The sequence below is a fragment of the Aotus nancymaae genome, unplaced genomic scaffold, assembly GCF_030222135.1.
Source record: "Aotus nancymaae isolate 86718 unplaced genomic scaffold, 86718_ANA_hifiasm-v0.15.2.pri h1tg000030l, whole genome shotgun sequence".
Classification (NCBI taxonomy): Eukaryota; Metazoa; Chordata; class Mammalia; order Primates; family Aotidae; genus Aotus; species Aotus nancymaae.
The window spans coordinates 28,139,660-28,157,437 of record NW_026988443.1 but is presented as its reverse complement, the minus strand read 5'-3'; the positions used below and the strand labels follow the sequence as shown (position 1 = coordinate 28,157,437).

General features: G+C 45.4%; 1 protein-coding gene across 1 annotated transcript in view; it reads right to left on the bottom strand.

The window, feature by feature from the left end:
• The window catches only part of HYDIN (HYDIN axonemal central pair apparatus protein), a 490,708-nt gene that overhangs the window by 60,191 nt on the left and 412,739 nt on the right, over window positions 1–17,778 (bottom strand). The window contains exons 59-66 of the mRNA XM_064383265.1: window positions 17,423–17,540; window positions 11,403–11,607; window positions 10,053–10,288; window positions 7,293–7,444; window positions 6,992–7,181; window positions 4,693–4,795; window positions 4,184–4,468; window positions 474–616 (exon numbers count right to left, since the gene is read on the bottom strand). Coding sequence (XP_064239335.1) covers window positions 474–616; window positions 4,184–4,468; window positions 4,693–4,795; window positions 6,992–7,181; window positions 7,293–7,444; window positions 10,053–10,288; window positions 11,403–11,607; window positions 17,423–17,540 — 1,432 coding nt within the window. The remainder of the gene's footprint in view (window positions 1–473; window positions 617–4,183; window positions 4,469–4,692; window positions 4,796–6,991; window positions 7,182–7,292; window positions 7,445–10,052; window positions 10,289–11,402; window positions 11,608–17,422; window positions 17,541–17,778) is intronic.

The window sequence follows — 17,778 nt, the reverse complement described above, 5'->3', positions numbered from 1 at the left end:
AACTAGGTTATAACATGCCAAAGGGAACTAGGAATCTTTAAGAGAAAGATGGAACTTGAAACATTTTATAAATCTCAGTTGTCCACAGAACCCATCACCCCCATTCTAGCCTTTGGTGAAGCATTTTGAAGAACTGATACTCTAAAGGACACACACCTAGGAGGACATAGCTCCACACTCTGGGATAGGAGGACTAGGACCTGTATCCATCTATACAGGCCCCCACAGGGCCCCTTGACAGCAGCCTAGCAACAATCTTGGCCAACTTCATTCTTTGTCTTTCCCTCTTAACTAGGGGAGACATGAACTGTGTCCTCTGCTACCAGGCATAAGTGAGGGATGATTCCTGGGCTGTCTCTCAGCTTGAGATACATTCATTCCAAGCCATGCATCCATAGGAAAGGGCTGACAATCAGTCTGGGGTTGGCTTAGGCCTAAGGGATTCCAGAAAATTATGAACAACTTTTATTTACCTGTGGGGAGAAAGTAACTGCAGCTAAAACAGGCCATTCAAACCGCATCATGTTCACTTGGCTGTGATTTGTGACTGTGAAGCTCACATTATAGCTGTGTCCAATGTGGCAGTCCCCAAACTGGATATGGTCCACCAGAGCAGCTATGGATTAGAAGCAGAAGGCTGTGAATTCTCCCTGGCCTCCACTGAAGGTCTGCTTCCTTAAGGAGGCATAGTGCTTCATTCCCATACAATCTTTCCATCCTTGGATAGTTATATTTGAAAAACCTACAATCTCTGAATAACAAGATTTCATTCCTCAAAGAACCTACTTACCCATCCATCCATCCATCCATCCATCCATCATCGACCCACCCATCCATCCACCATCCACCTATCCATTATCTACCTATCCATCTATCATCTATCCATCCATCCACCATCCACCTATCCATCTATCCATTATCCACCCATCCATCCATCCTCCACCCACTAACCCAATCAGCCATCATTCACCCATTTGTCCATTCATCCATCTGTCATCCATCTATCTATCATCCACCCACCCATCCAGCCATCCATTATCCACCCATCCATTATTTCCACACACATCCATCCATCCATCCATCCATTATCCACCCTCCCATCTATCATCCACCTATCCATCATCCACCTATCCACGCACCCATCATCTCCCCATCCATCCATCCATTATCCACACTCCCATCCATCCATAATCCACCTATCTATCCATCATCCACCTACTCACCTGCCCATCCATCCATCATCCATTCATCCATTCATCTATCTACCTACCCACCCATCCATCCATATATCCATCCATCATCCACCCATCCATTCATCCACCCATCCATCCATATATCCATCCATCATCCACCCATCCATTCATCCATCCATCATCCATACACCCATTCATCTACTATCATCCACCCATCCACCCACCCATTCATCTACCATCCACCTACCCACTCACCCATCATCCACCTACACATTCAGCTATCTACCCATTATCATCCATCCATCTGTCCATCATCTACCCACCCATCCACCCATCTATCCATTTATCCTTCCTTCCATCCATCTATCCATCCATCCATTATCCACTCTCCCATCTATCCATCATCCACCCATCCATCATCCACCTATCCATCATTGACCTATCCAACCACTCATCATCTCCCCATCCATCCATGCATTATCCACCCTCCCATCTATCCATCATCGACCTATCCAACCACTCATCATCTCCCCATCCATCCATCCATTATCCACCCTCCCATCCATCCATCATCCACCTATCCATCCATCATCCACCTATCCATCCACCATCCACCTACTCACTTGCCCATCTATCCATTACCCATCCATCCATCCATCCATCTACCCACCCATCCACCCATATATCCATCATCCACTCACCCATTCATCTATCCATCATCTACCCATCCACCCACCCATTCATCTACCATCCACCTACCCACTCACCCATCATCCACCTACACACTCAGCTATGTACCCATTATCATCCACCCATCTGTCCATCAGCTATCCGCCCATCCACCCATCTATCCATTTATCCTTCCTTCCTTCCATCCATCCATCCATTATCCACTCTCCCATCTATCCATCATCCACCCATCCATCATCCACCTATCCATCATCGACCTATCCACCTACTCATCATCTCCCCATCCATCCATCCATTATCCACCCTCCTATCCATCCATCATCCACCTATCCATCCACCATCCACCTACTCACTTGCCCATCCATCCATCACCCATCCATCCATCACCCATCCAACCATCCATCCATCCACCTACCCACCCATCCACCCATATATCCATCATCCACTCACCCATTCATCTATCCATCATCCACCCATCCACCCACCCATTCATCTACCATCCACCTACCCATTCACCCATCATCCACCTACACACTCAGCTCTGTACCCATTATCATCCACCCATCTGTCCATCAGCTACCCGCCCATCCACCCATCTATCCATTTATCCTTCCTTCCTTCCATCCATCCATCCATTATCCACTCTCCCATCTATCCATCATCCACCCATCCATCATCCACCTATCCATCATCGACCTATCCACCTACTCATCATCTCCCCATCCATCCATCCATTATCCACCCTCCTATCCATCCATCATCCACCTATCCATCCACCATCCACCTACTCACTTGCCCATCCATCCATCACCCATCCATCCATCACCCATCCAACCATCCATCCATCCACCTACCCACCCATCCACCCATATATCCATCATCCACTCACCCATTCATCTATCCATCATCCACCCATCCACCCACCCATTCATCTACCATCCACCTACCCACTCACCCATCATCCACCTACACACTCAGCTATGTACCCATCATCATCCACCCATCTGTCCATCATCCACCCACCCATCCACCCATCCATCCATTTATCCTTCTATCCATCTATCCATCATCCATTCACCCACCTTAGCCCTCACCTCCATTTGTACAAGAGAAAACAGATCCCCAACTCCATTTGTTTGGTGAGACAATACTATAAAGGATTGAGATTGCCAGATAAAATACAGGAGTTCCATTTAAATTTGAATTACAGATAAGTAATGAATAATTTTTAGGATAAGTAAATTCCATTCCATGTTTGGGATTACATATACTAAAAATTATTTATAGTTTAACAGAAATTCCAATTTATTGGGGACTCTTTTATTCTAATTGGCTTACTATGGCAATCCTATTATGGGCATGAAATCTGAGTTCTGAACTTAGATTCACTGCTGACTCCTGCTTGATCCTTGATAAGAGAGATGTCACTCTGTAGCCTCAAACAGGGATGAAACACCGGGTATATGAGGAGCGTTGATCTTAACTCATGTTGTGTAGACCACCTAATGGTACATTCTAGGACTGTAATTAAGCTTCTAGAAAAACTGTGGGGCTCTGTTTATAACTCACTTTTTAGCAGCCAGTCATATAATTAGGGCTCTTAACCAATGCTTTTTGATAACAATGAAGTAAATTTTTCCAACCCCAAAAATGTCAACTAAATGAAGCTTCAGTGCTTGATAGACTGTACCACGTGTCTTAAGCTTTAGTATAAACACATATCACCTGGGATCTTAAAATGTGGATGCTGATTCAGTAGGTCAGGGCAGGTCTGAAACCCCTAGTTATAACAAGCTCCCAGGTGATGCTGATGCTATAGGTTCTCAAACTGCTCACTGAGTAGTGAGGCTGTGCAGATGTTCTAGAGGTGGCCCAAACCTATACTCTCTCTAATTAAACAAGATTGACAATGCCCACACAGCCAGCTAATAAATGCAGACAGGAAAAACTGCAAGGCATTTATTTACCTATTAGTTGAACTGGAATTTGAATATCAAACTATAAGCTCCTTAAGAGTAGAGACTTCCTTGTTAATTTTGAAACTCCAGGGATCAGCATGCCTGGAACATGTAGGTGCACCACACATGTTCCTCAAGTGAACATATGAATAAATGGAAGGATGGTTGCCATGACTGAGCCAGGTAAGCCACAGTTCAGTGAGGAGAGTGAGACAGTGAGTGAGGAGAGTCAGTCCTAAATTCTCAGGGAGCTAACCAACCTGTTATGTAAATTTAACTCTCATTTAAAACAAACGACCCAATAGCCAACACTCGTCAACACCCCACTACTGCTTCTCCCACCTGCCACCAAGTCCATATCATTGTCCTCGAGGATCTCTGTGAACTCAGAGATACTTATGCCTTCCTGACTGGTGGAAGCCACCAGCCCGTGGATGTTGTCCAAGGTGATGTCATCCTCATAGCCCTCTCCCACCATGTGGATGATGGTCTCCTCATACTGGTTGTTGATCACTGACAAGTGGATGATTCCTTTCACCCTCCCAACCTTCTGGGAGTGGAAAAAGACATCAAATTCAGCTGTTTCTCCAGGAGAAACAACCAAGGAGGCTGTGTGAGCTTTGTTTGCTGCAAAAAGAAGAGAGAAGTTATGATTTAGAACCAGTTTCAGGAAATGTGTATCCATAAAGACCCCAGTTGAAGGAAAACTAACCCTAAAATGGGAACGAGCCTTAGCTAGAGGCCAGTGGTGATGAGAATGGGCGTTCCTCTCTGGCTGGGCCCTGAGTGATCCCCTATAGAAACAGCTACTGAGATCCATTGCCCTCCAGAAGCACCTTCCCCACACTTACCTTTCTCATGTGGTTTGTTTTCCTCTGTGATGTAGATGTACGAGGTGGTGGGCCTCCCCTTCAGGGAGAAGACTCCTAGTTCATCCTGCAGGTCAACATGCAGCTGGCAGAAGGAAAGCAGGACTGAGTGCTAGGCTTACAGGCTGCTCACAGGCTTTGAGTCTGGGGTGAGATACTGTGCTGGGTTTGGGGCAGGACCCCAAAAAGTTATTGTGCCTACTGTTTACAATAGCAAAGACCTGGAACCAACCCAAATGCCCATCGATGACAGACTGGACAAGGAAAATGTGGCACATATACACCATGGAATACTATGCAGCCATAAAAAACAATGAGTTCGTGTCCTTTGTAGGGACATGGATGAATCTGGAAACCATCATTCTCAGCAAACTGACACAAGAACAGAAAACCAAACACCACATGTTCTCACTCATAGGCGAGTGTTGAACAATGAGAACACATGGGCACAGGGAGGGGAACATCGCACACTGGGGTCTATTGGGGGGTGGGGGGCTAGGGGAGGGATAGCAGGGGGTGGGGAGATTAGGGAGGGATAACATTAGTAGAAATACCTAATGTAGGTGACAGGAGGATGGAGGCAGCAAACCACCATGGCATGTGTATACCTATGCAACAATCCTGCAAGATCTGCACATGTACCCCAGAACTTAAAGTATAATAATTTTAAAAATGAAGGAGAAATAGACACTTCACCACCAGCAGACTCACATTAAGAAAACACTAAAGAGTATTCTTCAGCTGGTAGGAAAAGGGTGTAAGATGATGATATGGTTTGGCTGTGTCCCCACTCAAATCTCATCTTGAATTGTAGCTCCTATAACTCCCATGTGTCATGAAAGGGACCTGGTGGAAGGTAATTGAATCATGGGGCAGGTCTTTCCCAGGCTGTTCTTGTGATAGTGAATAAGTCTCATGAGATCCGATGGTTTTATAAATGAGAGTTCCCCTGCACAATCTCTCTTGTCTGCCACCATGTAAGATATGTCTTTCTCCTCCTTTGTCTTCCACCATGATAGTGAGGCCTCCCCAGCCATGTGGAACTGTGAGTCAATTAAACCTCTTTTTTCTTTATAAATTACCTAGCCTCAGGTATGTCTTTATTGGTAGCATGAGAACTGACTAATACAGATGGAAAATTGGAGACCCAGCAATAAAAATTATTATTATTATTATTTTTTATTGCATTTTAGGTTTTGGGGTACATGTGAAAAACATGCAAAGTTGTTGCATAGGTGCATTCATGGCAGTGTGATTTGCTGCCTCCCTCCCCCTCACCCATATCTGGCATTTCTCCCCTTGCTATCCCTCCCCAACTCCCCCCCCGCTGTCCCCCCCACTCTCCCGCAACAGACCCCCGTGTATAGTGCTCCCCTCCCTGTGTCCATGTGTTCTCCTTGTTCAACACCCTCCTATGAGTGAGAACATGTGGTGTTTGGTTTTGTGTTCTTGTGAGTAAACCTAAGTGAGCCATAAATGTATAAACAATAAGAACAACAGCAGCAAGAACAATAGTAAGGTTTAAAACATTTAGAGAATCCCAGGCCTTGCACAAGTTGTTCCATTACCGTAGCCTTCCGTTTTTATCTTCTTTGCTCTTCTATCTATACCTATGCTCTTATGAAGCTGGGTGCTTACTAGATCCTGCAGTAGCTTGCACTTTGTCTTTTTTTTGGCTTCTGCACCTTTGAAGCTTTCTCTCTCTTTCTGGTTTGCATGGACTGCCAAAGGCCCGCTTGCTGAAACCCAACTCCTTCAAAGAGCCCCATTCAAATGTCATTTAGAGTGAATTTTCTCTTTATCATCTAGATGGGAATAGATCTTTTTCAAAAGTCCTACAGTCCCTTGTAGAGTGCAGTACATCACTTTTTTTGGTAAAAATAAAACTATAATGTAATCAGTGAATCAAAATACATTTAGGTGTTGAATCTCTCATCCCTACTGAAATTTCTTTTATCATCTTATCCTCATTACAGATGCAATGTTCATTATAGAAAACAATTAAAAATAAAGAAGATATTAAGAATACCCATAACCCTACCCACTCAGCTTGGTGCACATCACTGCACACTACCTTGGACAGTAGTTAATGATATATTGTAGAATCCAGTTTCCTACTTTCCTTGAGGACAAACACCATGCCAGATTCCCCTCCGCATGCCCCTGACACATAGGTTAATGTATGTGGATCAACAGAGAAGTCCTCATACATTAGGCATGGCAGAGTGTAACTTTTGGATTCTTCTCCCTTTCAGCCTCATGCTTTACCCTTGAGTATTACCTGGGCAGGGAGGATGCCATTGTTCTTGAGGATGAGAGGCAGCTTCTCTGAATGACCAAGGAGAAGCCTCTTGAAGAGGAGCAAGGGGTTTCCATATTGGTTATGAAGAATTGGCCGCACAACCGTCACTTGAGGGAGGTTCCCCTCACCAGCGATGTCAAACACAAGGCCTCGGCTCTTGGCCAGGGTGCTACAGGGAACGGGAAGATTGCAGCCTGTCAGCCTGGCATGGTGGGAATGACACTCCGTGGGGAGTATGGCCTGTAGCCCTGCTGCAGGAGAGGGAGCTGGGAACTGGTACCTGGGCAAGCCATCCAAGGTAGCCTCGAAGATGCACTGGTAGTTCTGCATGATCTGCGGGGTGAAGGACACCGTGGCAAAGGCATGGGAATGACTGGCAATGCACATCTTGTTGGGTTCCACTTCAAAAATGTCAACGATGCGGGCACAGGGCTGGTGATGGGGCAGAGACCAGAGTGTGTCAGCGCCTTTGCATTCTCATTAGGCTTGTTCCTCATTTTCAGGAGCTGCCCCAACTGCCTCATCTAAATGCGGTGGTGGACACGCTCCACTGCCTGCAGGGTCAGGGGCCCTGGAGGGAGCAGCCTGGGACCCATCCCTGAATGATGCCTGGCTGGATTTGGCTAGACCTATGATTTTTGACTCAAATAGATGAACTAAGCCAGGAAGTCAGATATTCTTCCTGCTACCCCATCCCGTTAACTAAATTGGGATGACCAAAGATTGGTGTTGGCTGGTATTTAAATTCTTTTTGAGACAGGATCTTGCTCTGTCACTCATGTTGGAGTGCAGTGGCATGATCAAAGCTCACTGCAGCCTCAACCTCTTGGGCCCAAGCAATCCTCCCACCTCAGCCTCCCGAGTAGCTGGGTCTACAGGTGTGTGCCACTATGCCCAGCTAATTTTTTAAAAAATATAGATGGGGTTTTGCCATGTTTCCCAGGCTGGTCTCACACTCCTGGGCTCAAGTGATCTGCCTGCCTCAGCCTCCCATAGGGCTGGGATTACAGGTGGGAGCCACTGTGCCGGGCCGGTGCTGGTTGTTAAAATGTGGAGCTGAGCTGGGAGCTGGCTGAATCACATGGAAGATGAGAAGGCTGGATGAGAGAATGGAGCAATGGAAACCCTGTGAGAGAGACTTGTGGCCCCTGAGAGATGGACAGAGCATCCATTGGTCTTCTAAAGGATGGACTTCAGATGATGGTGCCAGTCCCAAGGAGTCCCGGCCACGTGATGTGTTCTGACCTGTGTCTGAGGTGTCCAATTCACTAAAGTAAGCCTTGCTTTATTTGGGCTAATCTGAGAGAGTTTCTGCTTCTTGTAACTCCAAGAGCCTTGGCTAGGACAACTTCCCATAACACTTTATCTGTTCCTATCTTGTGGCAGTGTTTTAGGACTGTAGGGAGCCCTGGCATGGCCTTAAAAGGATTTTCATTCTCATGGCAAGTAGGTGGGTTTCAAGACTGACTATTCCCTCTTGTTCTTAAACTGAGGGCACTCAGGTTTATCTTTGTTTTTCCAAGGGATAGTCTTCAAGTTTGTGAGCTAGGGTGAAGGAGAACATGTGACGTCTGCAAATCCCCTTATAAAGTCTCTCTTTAGAAATCAGGCTTGCAGCTGGGTGTGGTGGCTTACTCCTGCAATTCTAGCACTTTGGGAGGCTAAGGTGGGAGGATTGTTTGAGCCCAGGAGTCCAAGATCAGCCTGGCCAACATGATGAAACCTGATCTCTACAAAAATACAAAAACTAGCCAGGCATGGTGGTGAGTGTCTGTAGTCCCAGCTACTCAGGAGGCTGAGGTGGGAGGATCACTTGAGCCCAGGAACTCGAGGCTGCAGTGAGCCATGATGGTGCCATTGCACTCCAGCCTGGACCATGAGAGTGAGACTCTGCCACAAAAAAAAAAAAAAAAAAAGTAAGTCTTGCTCGCTTTTTACGTTTTTAGTACAGAATAGGGAGAAAGCTGCCCCTTAGTATCCCAAATAAGATCAGAGAATAATGATGACTTGGTGTCACCAGGGCCTGAGGGAAATCATAAAGGGGATTCTATAGTCTCCCCAACCCTACCCCTCTGTGTTGACATTCCCCCAGGAATGCACTCTCCATTTGTAGTTCTAGGCTGATACCAACACCCCTGGTGACCTCCCTATCACCCTCAGCTGTGAACAATGCCAGCTCCAGGGCCTGAGGACCTCTTGGGTCCAGATTCTACTTTCAGGCAGAGAATTGAAGCAGCTGAAATAATACTAGGGAGTATTGGCTGCACATTGGATTGGAAATTAAGGTTCACAGAAACCCATTGATTAAGACCTCTCTTGGTATCCTGAATTTTCTATTCTGCTGTGAAAAAAAGTATGATCTGACTCAGAGAGAAAAGGCAGCTTCGAGTCCGGCAGACCCCTGAGATGGACCATTATTTTATCTTGTTGTGGATGAAGCTTGGCTTTAAGCCCAGCCCTATATTTCCAGGCTCTGGGACCTAGGGTAAGGGTTTAGTCTTTCTAAGCCTCAGTTTCCCTAACTGTAGAATTGGGATAATAATACAAAGTTGGAAGAGTGGTTGTTAGGGCGAAAGGAGGCAGTAAATATAAATCACTTAGCACAGTGCTTGTCACATGGGAAGGGCCGAAAATGCTCACAATTTCACCCTATCCTCAGAATCTCATGGCCGCAAATCTCCCTTACCAGCAGAATATGCAGCTGGAGGCAGGCTTGTCTGGAGCTGGTGCTCATCTTAGCCTCTACCCACCATGCTTTGTCTATTCTAGGCACATGGTGAGCATTTAATGGAGGAATGAGGGTTGCTCATTCATGCGTACCCATTTATCACAAAGGTACCCAGCAGAGACACCCACTGGGACAGATGTATCACCAGTGGCCCAGGGGAAAGCCCCCAGTTACTTCACATAACTTCCAGCAGAGCCTAAGACCCAGATAATTCCCACTGAGGCATACAGGCTCCAGAGCAGAGGCTGCTGAGAGCCCTTTTCCCAGCTTTATGCCAACCACCGTGGGCCAGGGCCATTGGGAGTGTCTTACCTTATTGGAGATAGGCCTGACTACAACGTTGACATCACAGGCAATCTTTCCCACGTTGCTGATCTTGAACCGAGCCTTGGCTTGGCGGCCTACCAGGACATTGCAGAAGATGAACTTGTTCTCGTCCTCCACAAACAGCCCCCCACTCTCTATGGTCTGCAGGATGTGGTACAGGTTGGCGCTGGTACATATCTGGTGCTCTTCAAATATCAAGGCATTGTTTTCGGTCACGAAGGCTGGGGAGTGAAGGGAAGACTGTGAGATGCTGCCTGATCGCTGGATTCTGGCTCTGTAATTCCTAATTTGGAGCTTTGGATTCTCACAAAGGAGAACCACAGAGGACACACAGGGGAGTTCATGCAAGGGGGTGTGAGGGATGGGAAACACTCTGTCTTGTCTTCCTCTTCTGCACTGTCCTTGCTGGTTGCCACACTCCAGTGAGTGTTTTTCTCCCAAAAGTAAGATCCAAGATCTAGGGTGGGCTATGGAGGGAAGGGGGCAACTGGGCCACTTCGCTTCAAGGCTCCAGGGATCCTATGGTCAAAGCGTGAGATGTTCTCTTTGCACCTCATCTGCAGTCCTGCGGGGTTACAGATTTTGCACGCTCAGTTACCGAACATTGCTCTGTCATTCACGTTGGAGTGCAGTGGCATGATCATGGCTCACTGCAGCCTCGACCTTCTGGGCCCAAGCAATCCTCCCACCCCATTTGTTCATGGGAGTGACCTGGCCGTGAGTGGGACTCAATGGTCCTGGGTCCTGTGCCACAGCCCATCCCGTCATGATTCTCAGATAGATTATTCATCTGAGAACCCAGGACCAGCCTCCTGGGAGTGTAAAGCTGTATCTCCTCCCTTAGACTTGCATGCCCTGGAAAAATACAGCTGAAGACACTAGAGGAAGGTCTAGGACCCCAAAGGAAGCAGTCCAGTCATGTCTGCCAGACATCTTTGGAAAATTTGCAAGAAAGGGGTAGAGGTGTTACAAATGAAGGCTATTTATTTATTTATTTATTTTTGAGATGGACTCTCACTCTGTCGCCCAGGCTGGAGTACAGTGGCGTGATCTCGGCTCACTGCAAACTCCACCTCCTGGGTTCAAGCGATTCTCTTCCCTCAGCCTCCCGAGTAGCTGAGATTACAGGCATGCACCACTGCACCCAGCTAATTTTTTGTATTTTTAGTAGAGACGGGGTTTTGCCATGTTGGCCAGGCTGGTCTCAAACTCCTGACCTCAGATGATCCACCCACCTCGGCCTCCTAAAGTGCTGGGATTACAGGCATGAGCCACCGCACCTGGTCTCAGATGAACGTCTTTTAAGTGATATTGTCCAATACGAGTGGTCAGTACCTGGGAGACAGGCTTCAGCCAGCAGAGTGTAAGGAATGCCAGTAGGCTGGTCTGTAGGGTCTCGGCCGGAGATATCGATGGCTATAAACTCCTCACATCTTCCCACGGGGTCAGCCACACAGTCAACATTGATGACCTGCTGTCCTCCGGCAGGGATGGAGCCAAACCAGGGGTACACAGTGAACATGCCATGGGAGAAGCGGGCCTGCAGAACAAGGGTGGGAGGGAAGGAGGCTTGGAGGCAGAGTGAGTGACAGCCAGACTGAGAGCTGGGAGATGGTGTGGAGAGATATGTGGGGTTTCTTCTCACAGCCACTCTCTGGGCCCTCGCTCCTCTCTTCCTGGAGGGACAGAGGGCCTGGGATGGGTGGTGGGGTGGGGGTGGTCTTCAGGGATAGGCTCTCTGAGTACTTCCTTCCATGTAAATTCCTTCAGACAAATTGTGTTTGAACTAAGGGCTTAAAGGAACAGACAGACTCCACATCATATAGCACTTATTCAGCTAGGCATCTTGAAGCAGAGGGGTGCAGAATGGAGTAGTGGGTATGGCTACGGGCTTTTGAGTGAGATACACCTGGGTTTGAATCCCAGCCCTACTAAATATTGACTGTTTGACTTTGAATGAATGACTTCTCCGAGTCTCAGTTTATTTACCTATAAAATGGAGCTAAAGCCCTGATCCCAGAGATTGCTGGAGGTTTAAATGAAAGAATAGGTGTGAAGCATGTAATGCAGCATCTGGTATAGAATTACTGCTAAAAAAAAACAAAACAGGATGTTGGTGCAGTCCTCATATGTCCCGGCTCTTCTCTCTCCTGCTTGTAGTTTTCCGGATGACTGTTGAATGTGCTGAAAATGCAGTGGCCTGAGATAAGGGAAGGGTCTGGAACAGTCCAGGCTCTGTTCTCATCCCTCCTAGAACAGGATGTCTTGCAATGTTTCACCTCAGAGATCCACGTTTCCTCTGAAGCACAAAACCCCAAGGACCGAATGCTTTTGGTGCCTTTCAGCTGCAGTGTGAAGCGGGGCATGCATAGACGGGACTCCATCCTGCCCAGGCAGCTTTCCTGAGCCTTGGGAGACCAACTGTCCATGAATACTAGGCTTCTATTGGTTTTCGACACCTATCTGATCACTTGCTTTGCGTGACTTGTGTGAGTGTTCTGTCGCACTGGACTCATACCCTGGCAGTTGGATTTGAGCAAAACCTCTGGCAGCTAGGGTTTGTGAAGGACCTCCTGCCAGATCTAGGAACCGCAGCAGATACTGGTGAGGTGGTTAGAGTTCCCCCTGGGAGTGATGCCAGTGCACAATATTGGTAAAGTGTTTAGAATCCTCTCCTGGGATTGGTAGCTGGCGCATGGAATTCCCTTCCCGGGGACTGATGCTGAGGCATGGTATTCTGCTTCATAGTCAGCATGCATGCCTGTGGTACTCATGAGCTTTCTTCCTTTTTCTCATTTTTAGAAAGCTGTCAAGGGCAGTCTGATTTATGTTCTCTCTCTTTAGGGCACCTATTGTACCATGCCTGGAATCTATCACAGAGGTGAGTTGGTAGGTGGGGACTTTGTTACTGATGAACTTTCAACCAATTTCTGCTCCTCTTCCCCTCGGAGACACATTCTTTCCAGTGGCCTGTCCCTCGATCTCCACTAAACCCCTTCAGGTATATTCTCTAGTAATGCTGTGTTAGGAAGACGTCTGTTCTGACAATGCTCAGACATAGACTCTACATTCTTCTGGGTATTCGAAACTTACTCTAAGTTCTTACTATGGCTGCTGCAAGTGGCTGGGTAGGTGGTGCACTGCACACCTCTAGGGGGCACTCTTCACACAGGCATCTGTGTGGATGCAGTCCCTAGCATTGTGCAGTGTGAACTGCACAGACATACATGGAAGCTATCAACTAACTTGTTCACTATTTACTCTGAATACCTACTATGTGCTAGGAGATGTCGTGGGCACTGAGATTCCCAGATAAACCATCCTGACAGAGGAGAAGGTTGGAGAGTAGTGAGAAAATGGCAGGATACTATCTCAAAAGAGCAAGGAGCAAGTCATAGTGAGGGCAAAGAACTGAGGTGGAGAAAGCTAGAAGAAAGGGAAGCGGTCAGAGAAAGAGGTCTTGGAAGCCAAGGATTCAGAAGCACCTCAGTTTCCTGTGAGGCAAGATCCAGGCTGTGGCCATGAAAATAAGTTGCCAACGTAGAGGAGAGGACAAGTTCATTGAAACTGAAAGGCAGAGTGCTGGAGAGGCTGTTTCACTGAAGGCTGAGAAGATATGTAGGCAAAGAAGGAAAAAAAAATCTCTAGAAGAGATGAGAGTTATAGAAATATATGTAGAAAATTATGTATGCTAATAAAATAGCCTTTGCTTGACAAGAGGAAACCACTTGAAAAGATCTAAAAAGCAACATGTAGAAGACCCAGTTCACTTCAACCAATAATTATTTGTGTTCATAGAGCACAGAGTACCTACTTCTGTCATTGCCTTCAATGCAGAAGTGGTGGCTGGAGCTGCAGCAGCCGTCTTGTAACCATGAGGGAAAGGCCAAGAGAATCACAAACAACAACTAACTATTAAACGGACACCAGCAACTGCCTACCCCATTTATATATACCATATTTGTTTAAACCATTAACTTTGGATTTTCTGCTATCTGCAGCTAAACATGATTCTGATACACAAATCAAGCACCTCCTCCTCTGTGAAGCCTTCAATGACTCTTCATAGCTACCAGGAAGAGCAAGACTTCATTCTTCCATCTTTCTAGAGTCTATCCATGTACATGCACCTCAATTATAGCATTTGCCGTCTTGCTTAACAACTGCTCCTTCATCTGCTTTTTATAAGGAATTCTTATTGTCTGTCTTCAAGTCCATTGATTCTTTCCCCTGTCTCCTCTCTAAAATATTTCCTCTACATCCATTTAAAACCATATCAAACAGTATTACAGGGTTGCTTCCATTGACAAAGATAATTTAGAAAACCCAGGAAGAGAAGTAAGATCTACTGAATTTACCTACATTATTGCTTACCATTATTTTTTCTTCCTTGTTGATGTTCCACGATTGCTTCGTTATTTACTTTCTGTTTAAAGAACTTCCTTTAGCCATTCTTTTGGGATAAATCTACTGGTGACAAATTCTTTTAGCTTTGTTTCATTTGAGAAAGTCTATTTTCCATTTATTCCTGAGAATTATTTTTGCTGGATATAAGATTCTGGGTTCACCATTATTGGTTCTCTACACTTGAAAATATTGTGCCTCTTTCCTTTGGGTCTCTATGGTTTTTGTAAGGAATCTGCTGTCATTCAAGATTCATTTCTCTCTTGATGTGTTCAAGATTTTTTAATTTTTAAAAATTTTCAGAAGTTTAACTATGATCTGTGTTAGCATGGCTTTCTTTTGGTTTCTCCTATTTGGGTTTACTCAGATTTTTGAGTCTGTAGGTTTATATCTTTTGCTGAATTTGAAAAGTTTTCTGTTATTATTCATTTGAGTACCTTTTCAGTCCCCTTTTGTAACTCTTTCTGGAACTCCAATGACAAGAGCATTAGATTTTTTGTTATGGTTCTGCAGATCCCTGAGCATCTATTCATTTTTTCTCAGTAGACTAAAAAGACTTTCAAGAGTCTAAAAATAGAGTCTACTTTCTCTCTTTTGTTTAGACCGGGCAGAATAACGGCCTCCCAAAGATGTCCACATCTTAATCTCTGGAACCTGTGAATATGTTACGTTACACAACAAAGGACTTGGTTGACATGATTATACTAAGAATCTTGTGATGAGGAGATTATTCTGGATTATAATGAGCCCAATGTAATCACAAGGTCTTTAGAAAGAGAGTTAGAAGGAGATATGATTATGGAGGAGGTTAGAGTAATGTGATGTGAGAAGGATCTGACCCCCCGTTACTGGCTTTGAGGATAACAGAAGGGGACTACAAGTCAAGGAATGTGGGTTGCCTCTAAAAGCTGGAAAAACAATGAAAAGGATTATTTCCTGGTGTCTCCAGAAAAGAATACAGCCCTGCTAACACCTTGATTTTAGTACTCTGACCTACAAAACTATAAGATAAAAAAGTATGTATTATTTTGAGCCTCTAAATTTGAGGTGATTTGTCGTGAGAACAATGTGAAACTAACACAGGAATCCCTATTGTCTGTTTTCAAGTTCATTGATTCTTTCCTCTGTCCCCTCTCTGTTGTTGAGCCCATCCATGGAGTTCTAAGTTTGGTTATTTATTTTCATTTCCAGAATTTCCATTTGCTTCTTCTCTGCATCTTCTTTCTTTGCTGAGATGTGCTATTTTAAAAATTTTCCAGGAATGCTTATAATTGCTCACTGAAACATTTTCAGCCAATTCTGACACCTCTGTCATCTCAGTGTTGTTATCTAGCATTTACCTATTTTCCTTCAGTTTGATTCTTCCTGGTTCTTGGTATGATGAGTGATTTTCAGTTGAAATCTGGACATTTTGGGTGTTATGCTATAAGACTCGGTTTCAGCTGGCTTTCTTTGGCACTACCCTGGCAGGGGAAGGAAGTGCACTGACGAGCTACTGACAGGAGGGGGAAGTAGTCCAGATTCCCACTCAGACTCACTATACCCGCTGGGCAGGGGTGGGTGTTCCAGCACTCCACTAGTCCTCAACTGATACCTCCCTGCTGGGGACAGGTGAGTGCCTGCTACTGTTCTGCTGATGCCATGGGAGATGAAGGGGTCCTCTGGCACCATTCCAGCAGGGGACAAGGGAGTGTTTCATTACCACTAGGTTAGGTGGATGTCAAGTTTCCCCATGTGGTATCTCCACAAACAGCAGTGGAGGTGGTGGGGGACCTCCAGTTTTTTTTTTTTTTTTTATATATAAGGAATTCTTTTATAAGGAGGTGGTGGGGGACCTTCAGTTATTTTTATAGGGAAATCTTAATGTCTGTCTTCAAGTTCACTGATTCTTTCCTCTGTCCCTGTCTGTCTAAAATATCTCCTCTATATCCATTTAAAATCTTAACAGACAGCATTATAGGTTTGCTTCCATTGACAAAGAAAATTTAGAAAACCCAGGAAGAGAAGTAAGGTCTACTGAATTTACCTTCATTACGGCTTACCATGTTTTTCCCTTGTTGTTACCACCCATGGGAATCAAAGTCTTGACTTCCTACTCGACCTTCTCTGACGCAACCCTGGCAAGTAGGTGGGGCACCTCAAGACAGCTTGGAGAGGGTGGAGTCTAGACTCTATTTTGCCTTTGCTAGCAGGGGTGGCTTGGGGCCAGATATTTTTCTTAGGTGTTTGGCTGGAGTAGAACAGTTATTATCTAGAAGTTTTCTGTCTTTCTAGGTTAACTGTTGTCTTTAGGTTACTATCTAGAAATTTTCTGTCTTTCTAGGGGCAACCTAGAAAGGCAGAAAGAAAGTAGGAGTAGGCTCCTGTTGGGGCTTGTTTTTAGTCTGTGTCTGTTGATGTTTTAGGGTTGCTGGCTGCTTCAGCACCCAGTCTGGGAGATATGAGGCAAAAAGAAAACTTGGGAACTCACCACCTTGATGTTCCTTGGGTCCCAAAGACCCTGGGGCTGGTCTGGTTTCTTCTCTCTACCTCTCAGAGTCTGAAGTCTGTTTTATACACAATGTCTAGGGTTCTTAGTGGTACTTAGTTGGGAAGAATAGGAAAAAGTACATCTAGTTGATCTTACCAGAAGCAGAAATCCTTGACTCTTCTTTTATTTAAGCCTGTTTGGAAGGGCTTCTCTTTCTTACTCTTGATTAAAATACATATGAAGAGTTGAAACAGTTTTAAGGCAATGGCGAGCCAATGAAGGTTTTAAAGCAAAAGAGAACATCCAAATTAAAGGGAATAATGTATTAGCTTAAAATGAAAGTGACACCTCAGTATATTTATTTCCTATTTCTGCCATGATGGATTCAAATCCTATTATCCTAGGGAAGTGATTGGTGGCAAGAGCTAATTGGGAGTTGGCCTTCCTGGGTATCTGTATGAACAAGGAAAAGGATACGCACCTGGCCTGTGCTGATCACTTCCTTCTGAATCGAGTCAGAGAACTTGGCTGCTTTGGAAGAGCCAGTTTTGTAGAAGCTCTCACTTTCTCGGGATCTTGCACGTCTGATGTGGCTGACTCTGATTAAAGAAGCAAGAGTGTACCCTTAGGTTGCAGGGTGTAGGGGGTAAGACACCACCTGTCTGTTTGCTTGCAACATCCTTTGTTTTAGGAATGGGAGAAAGGGTCCTTCTTTGCCCAAGAGGATATTGGAATGGCACAGTTAGCTAGCTAATCACTGACCAAACTCATTTACCAACTGCAAGGAAGCTAGGCAGTGATTACACTTATTAAATATGATTGATAGGGACACTGAAA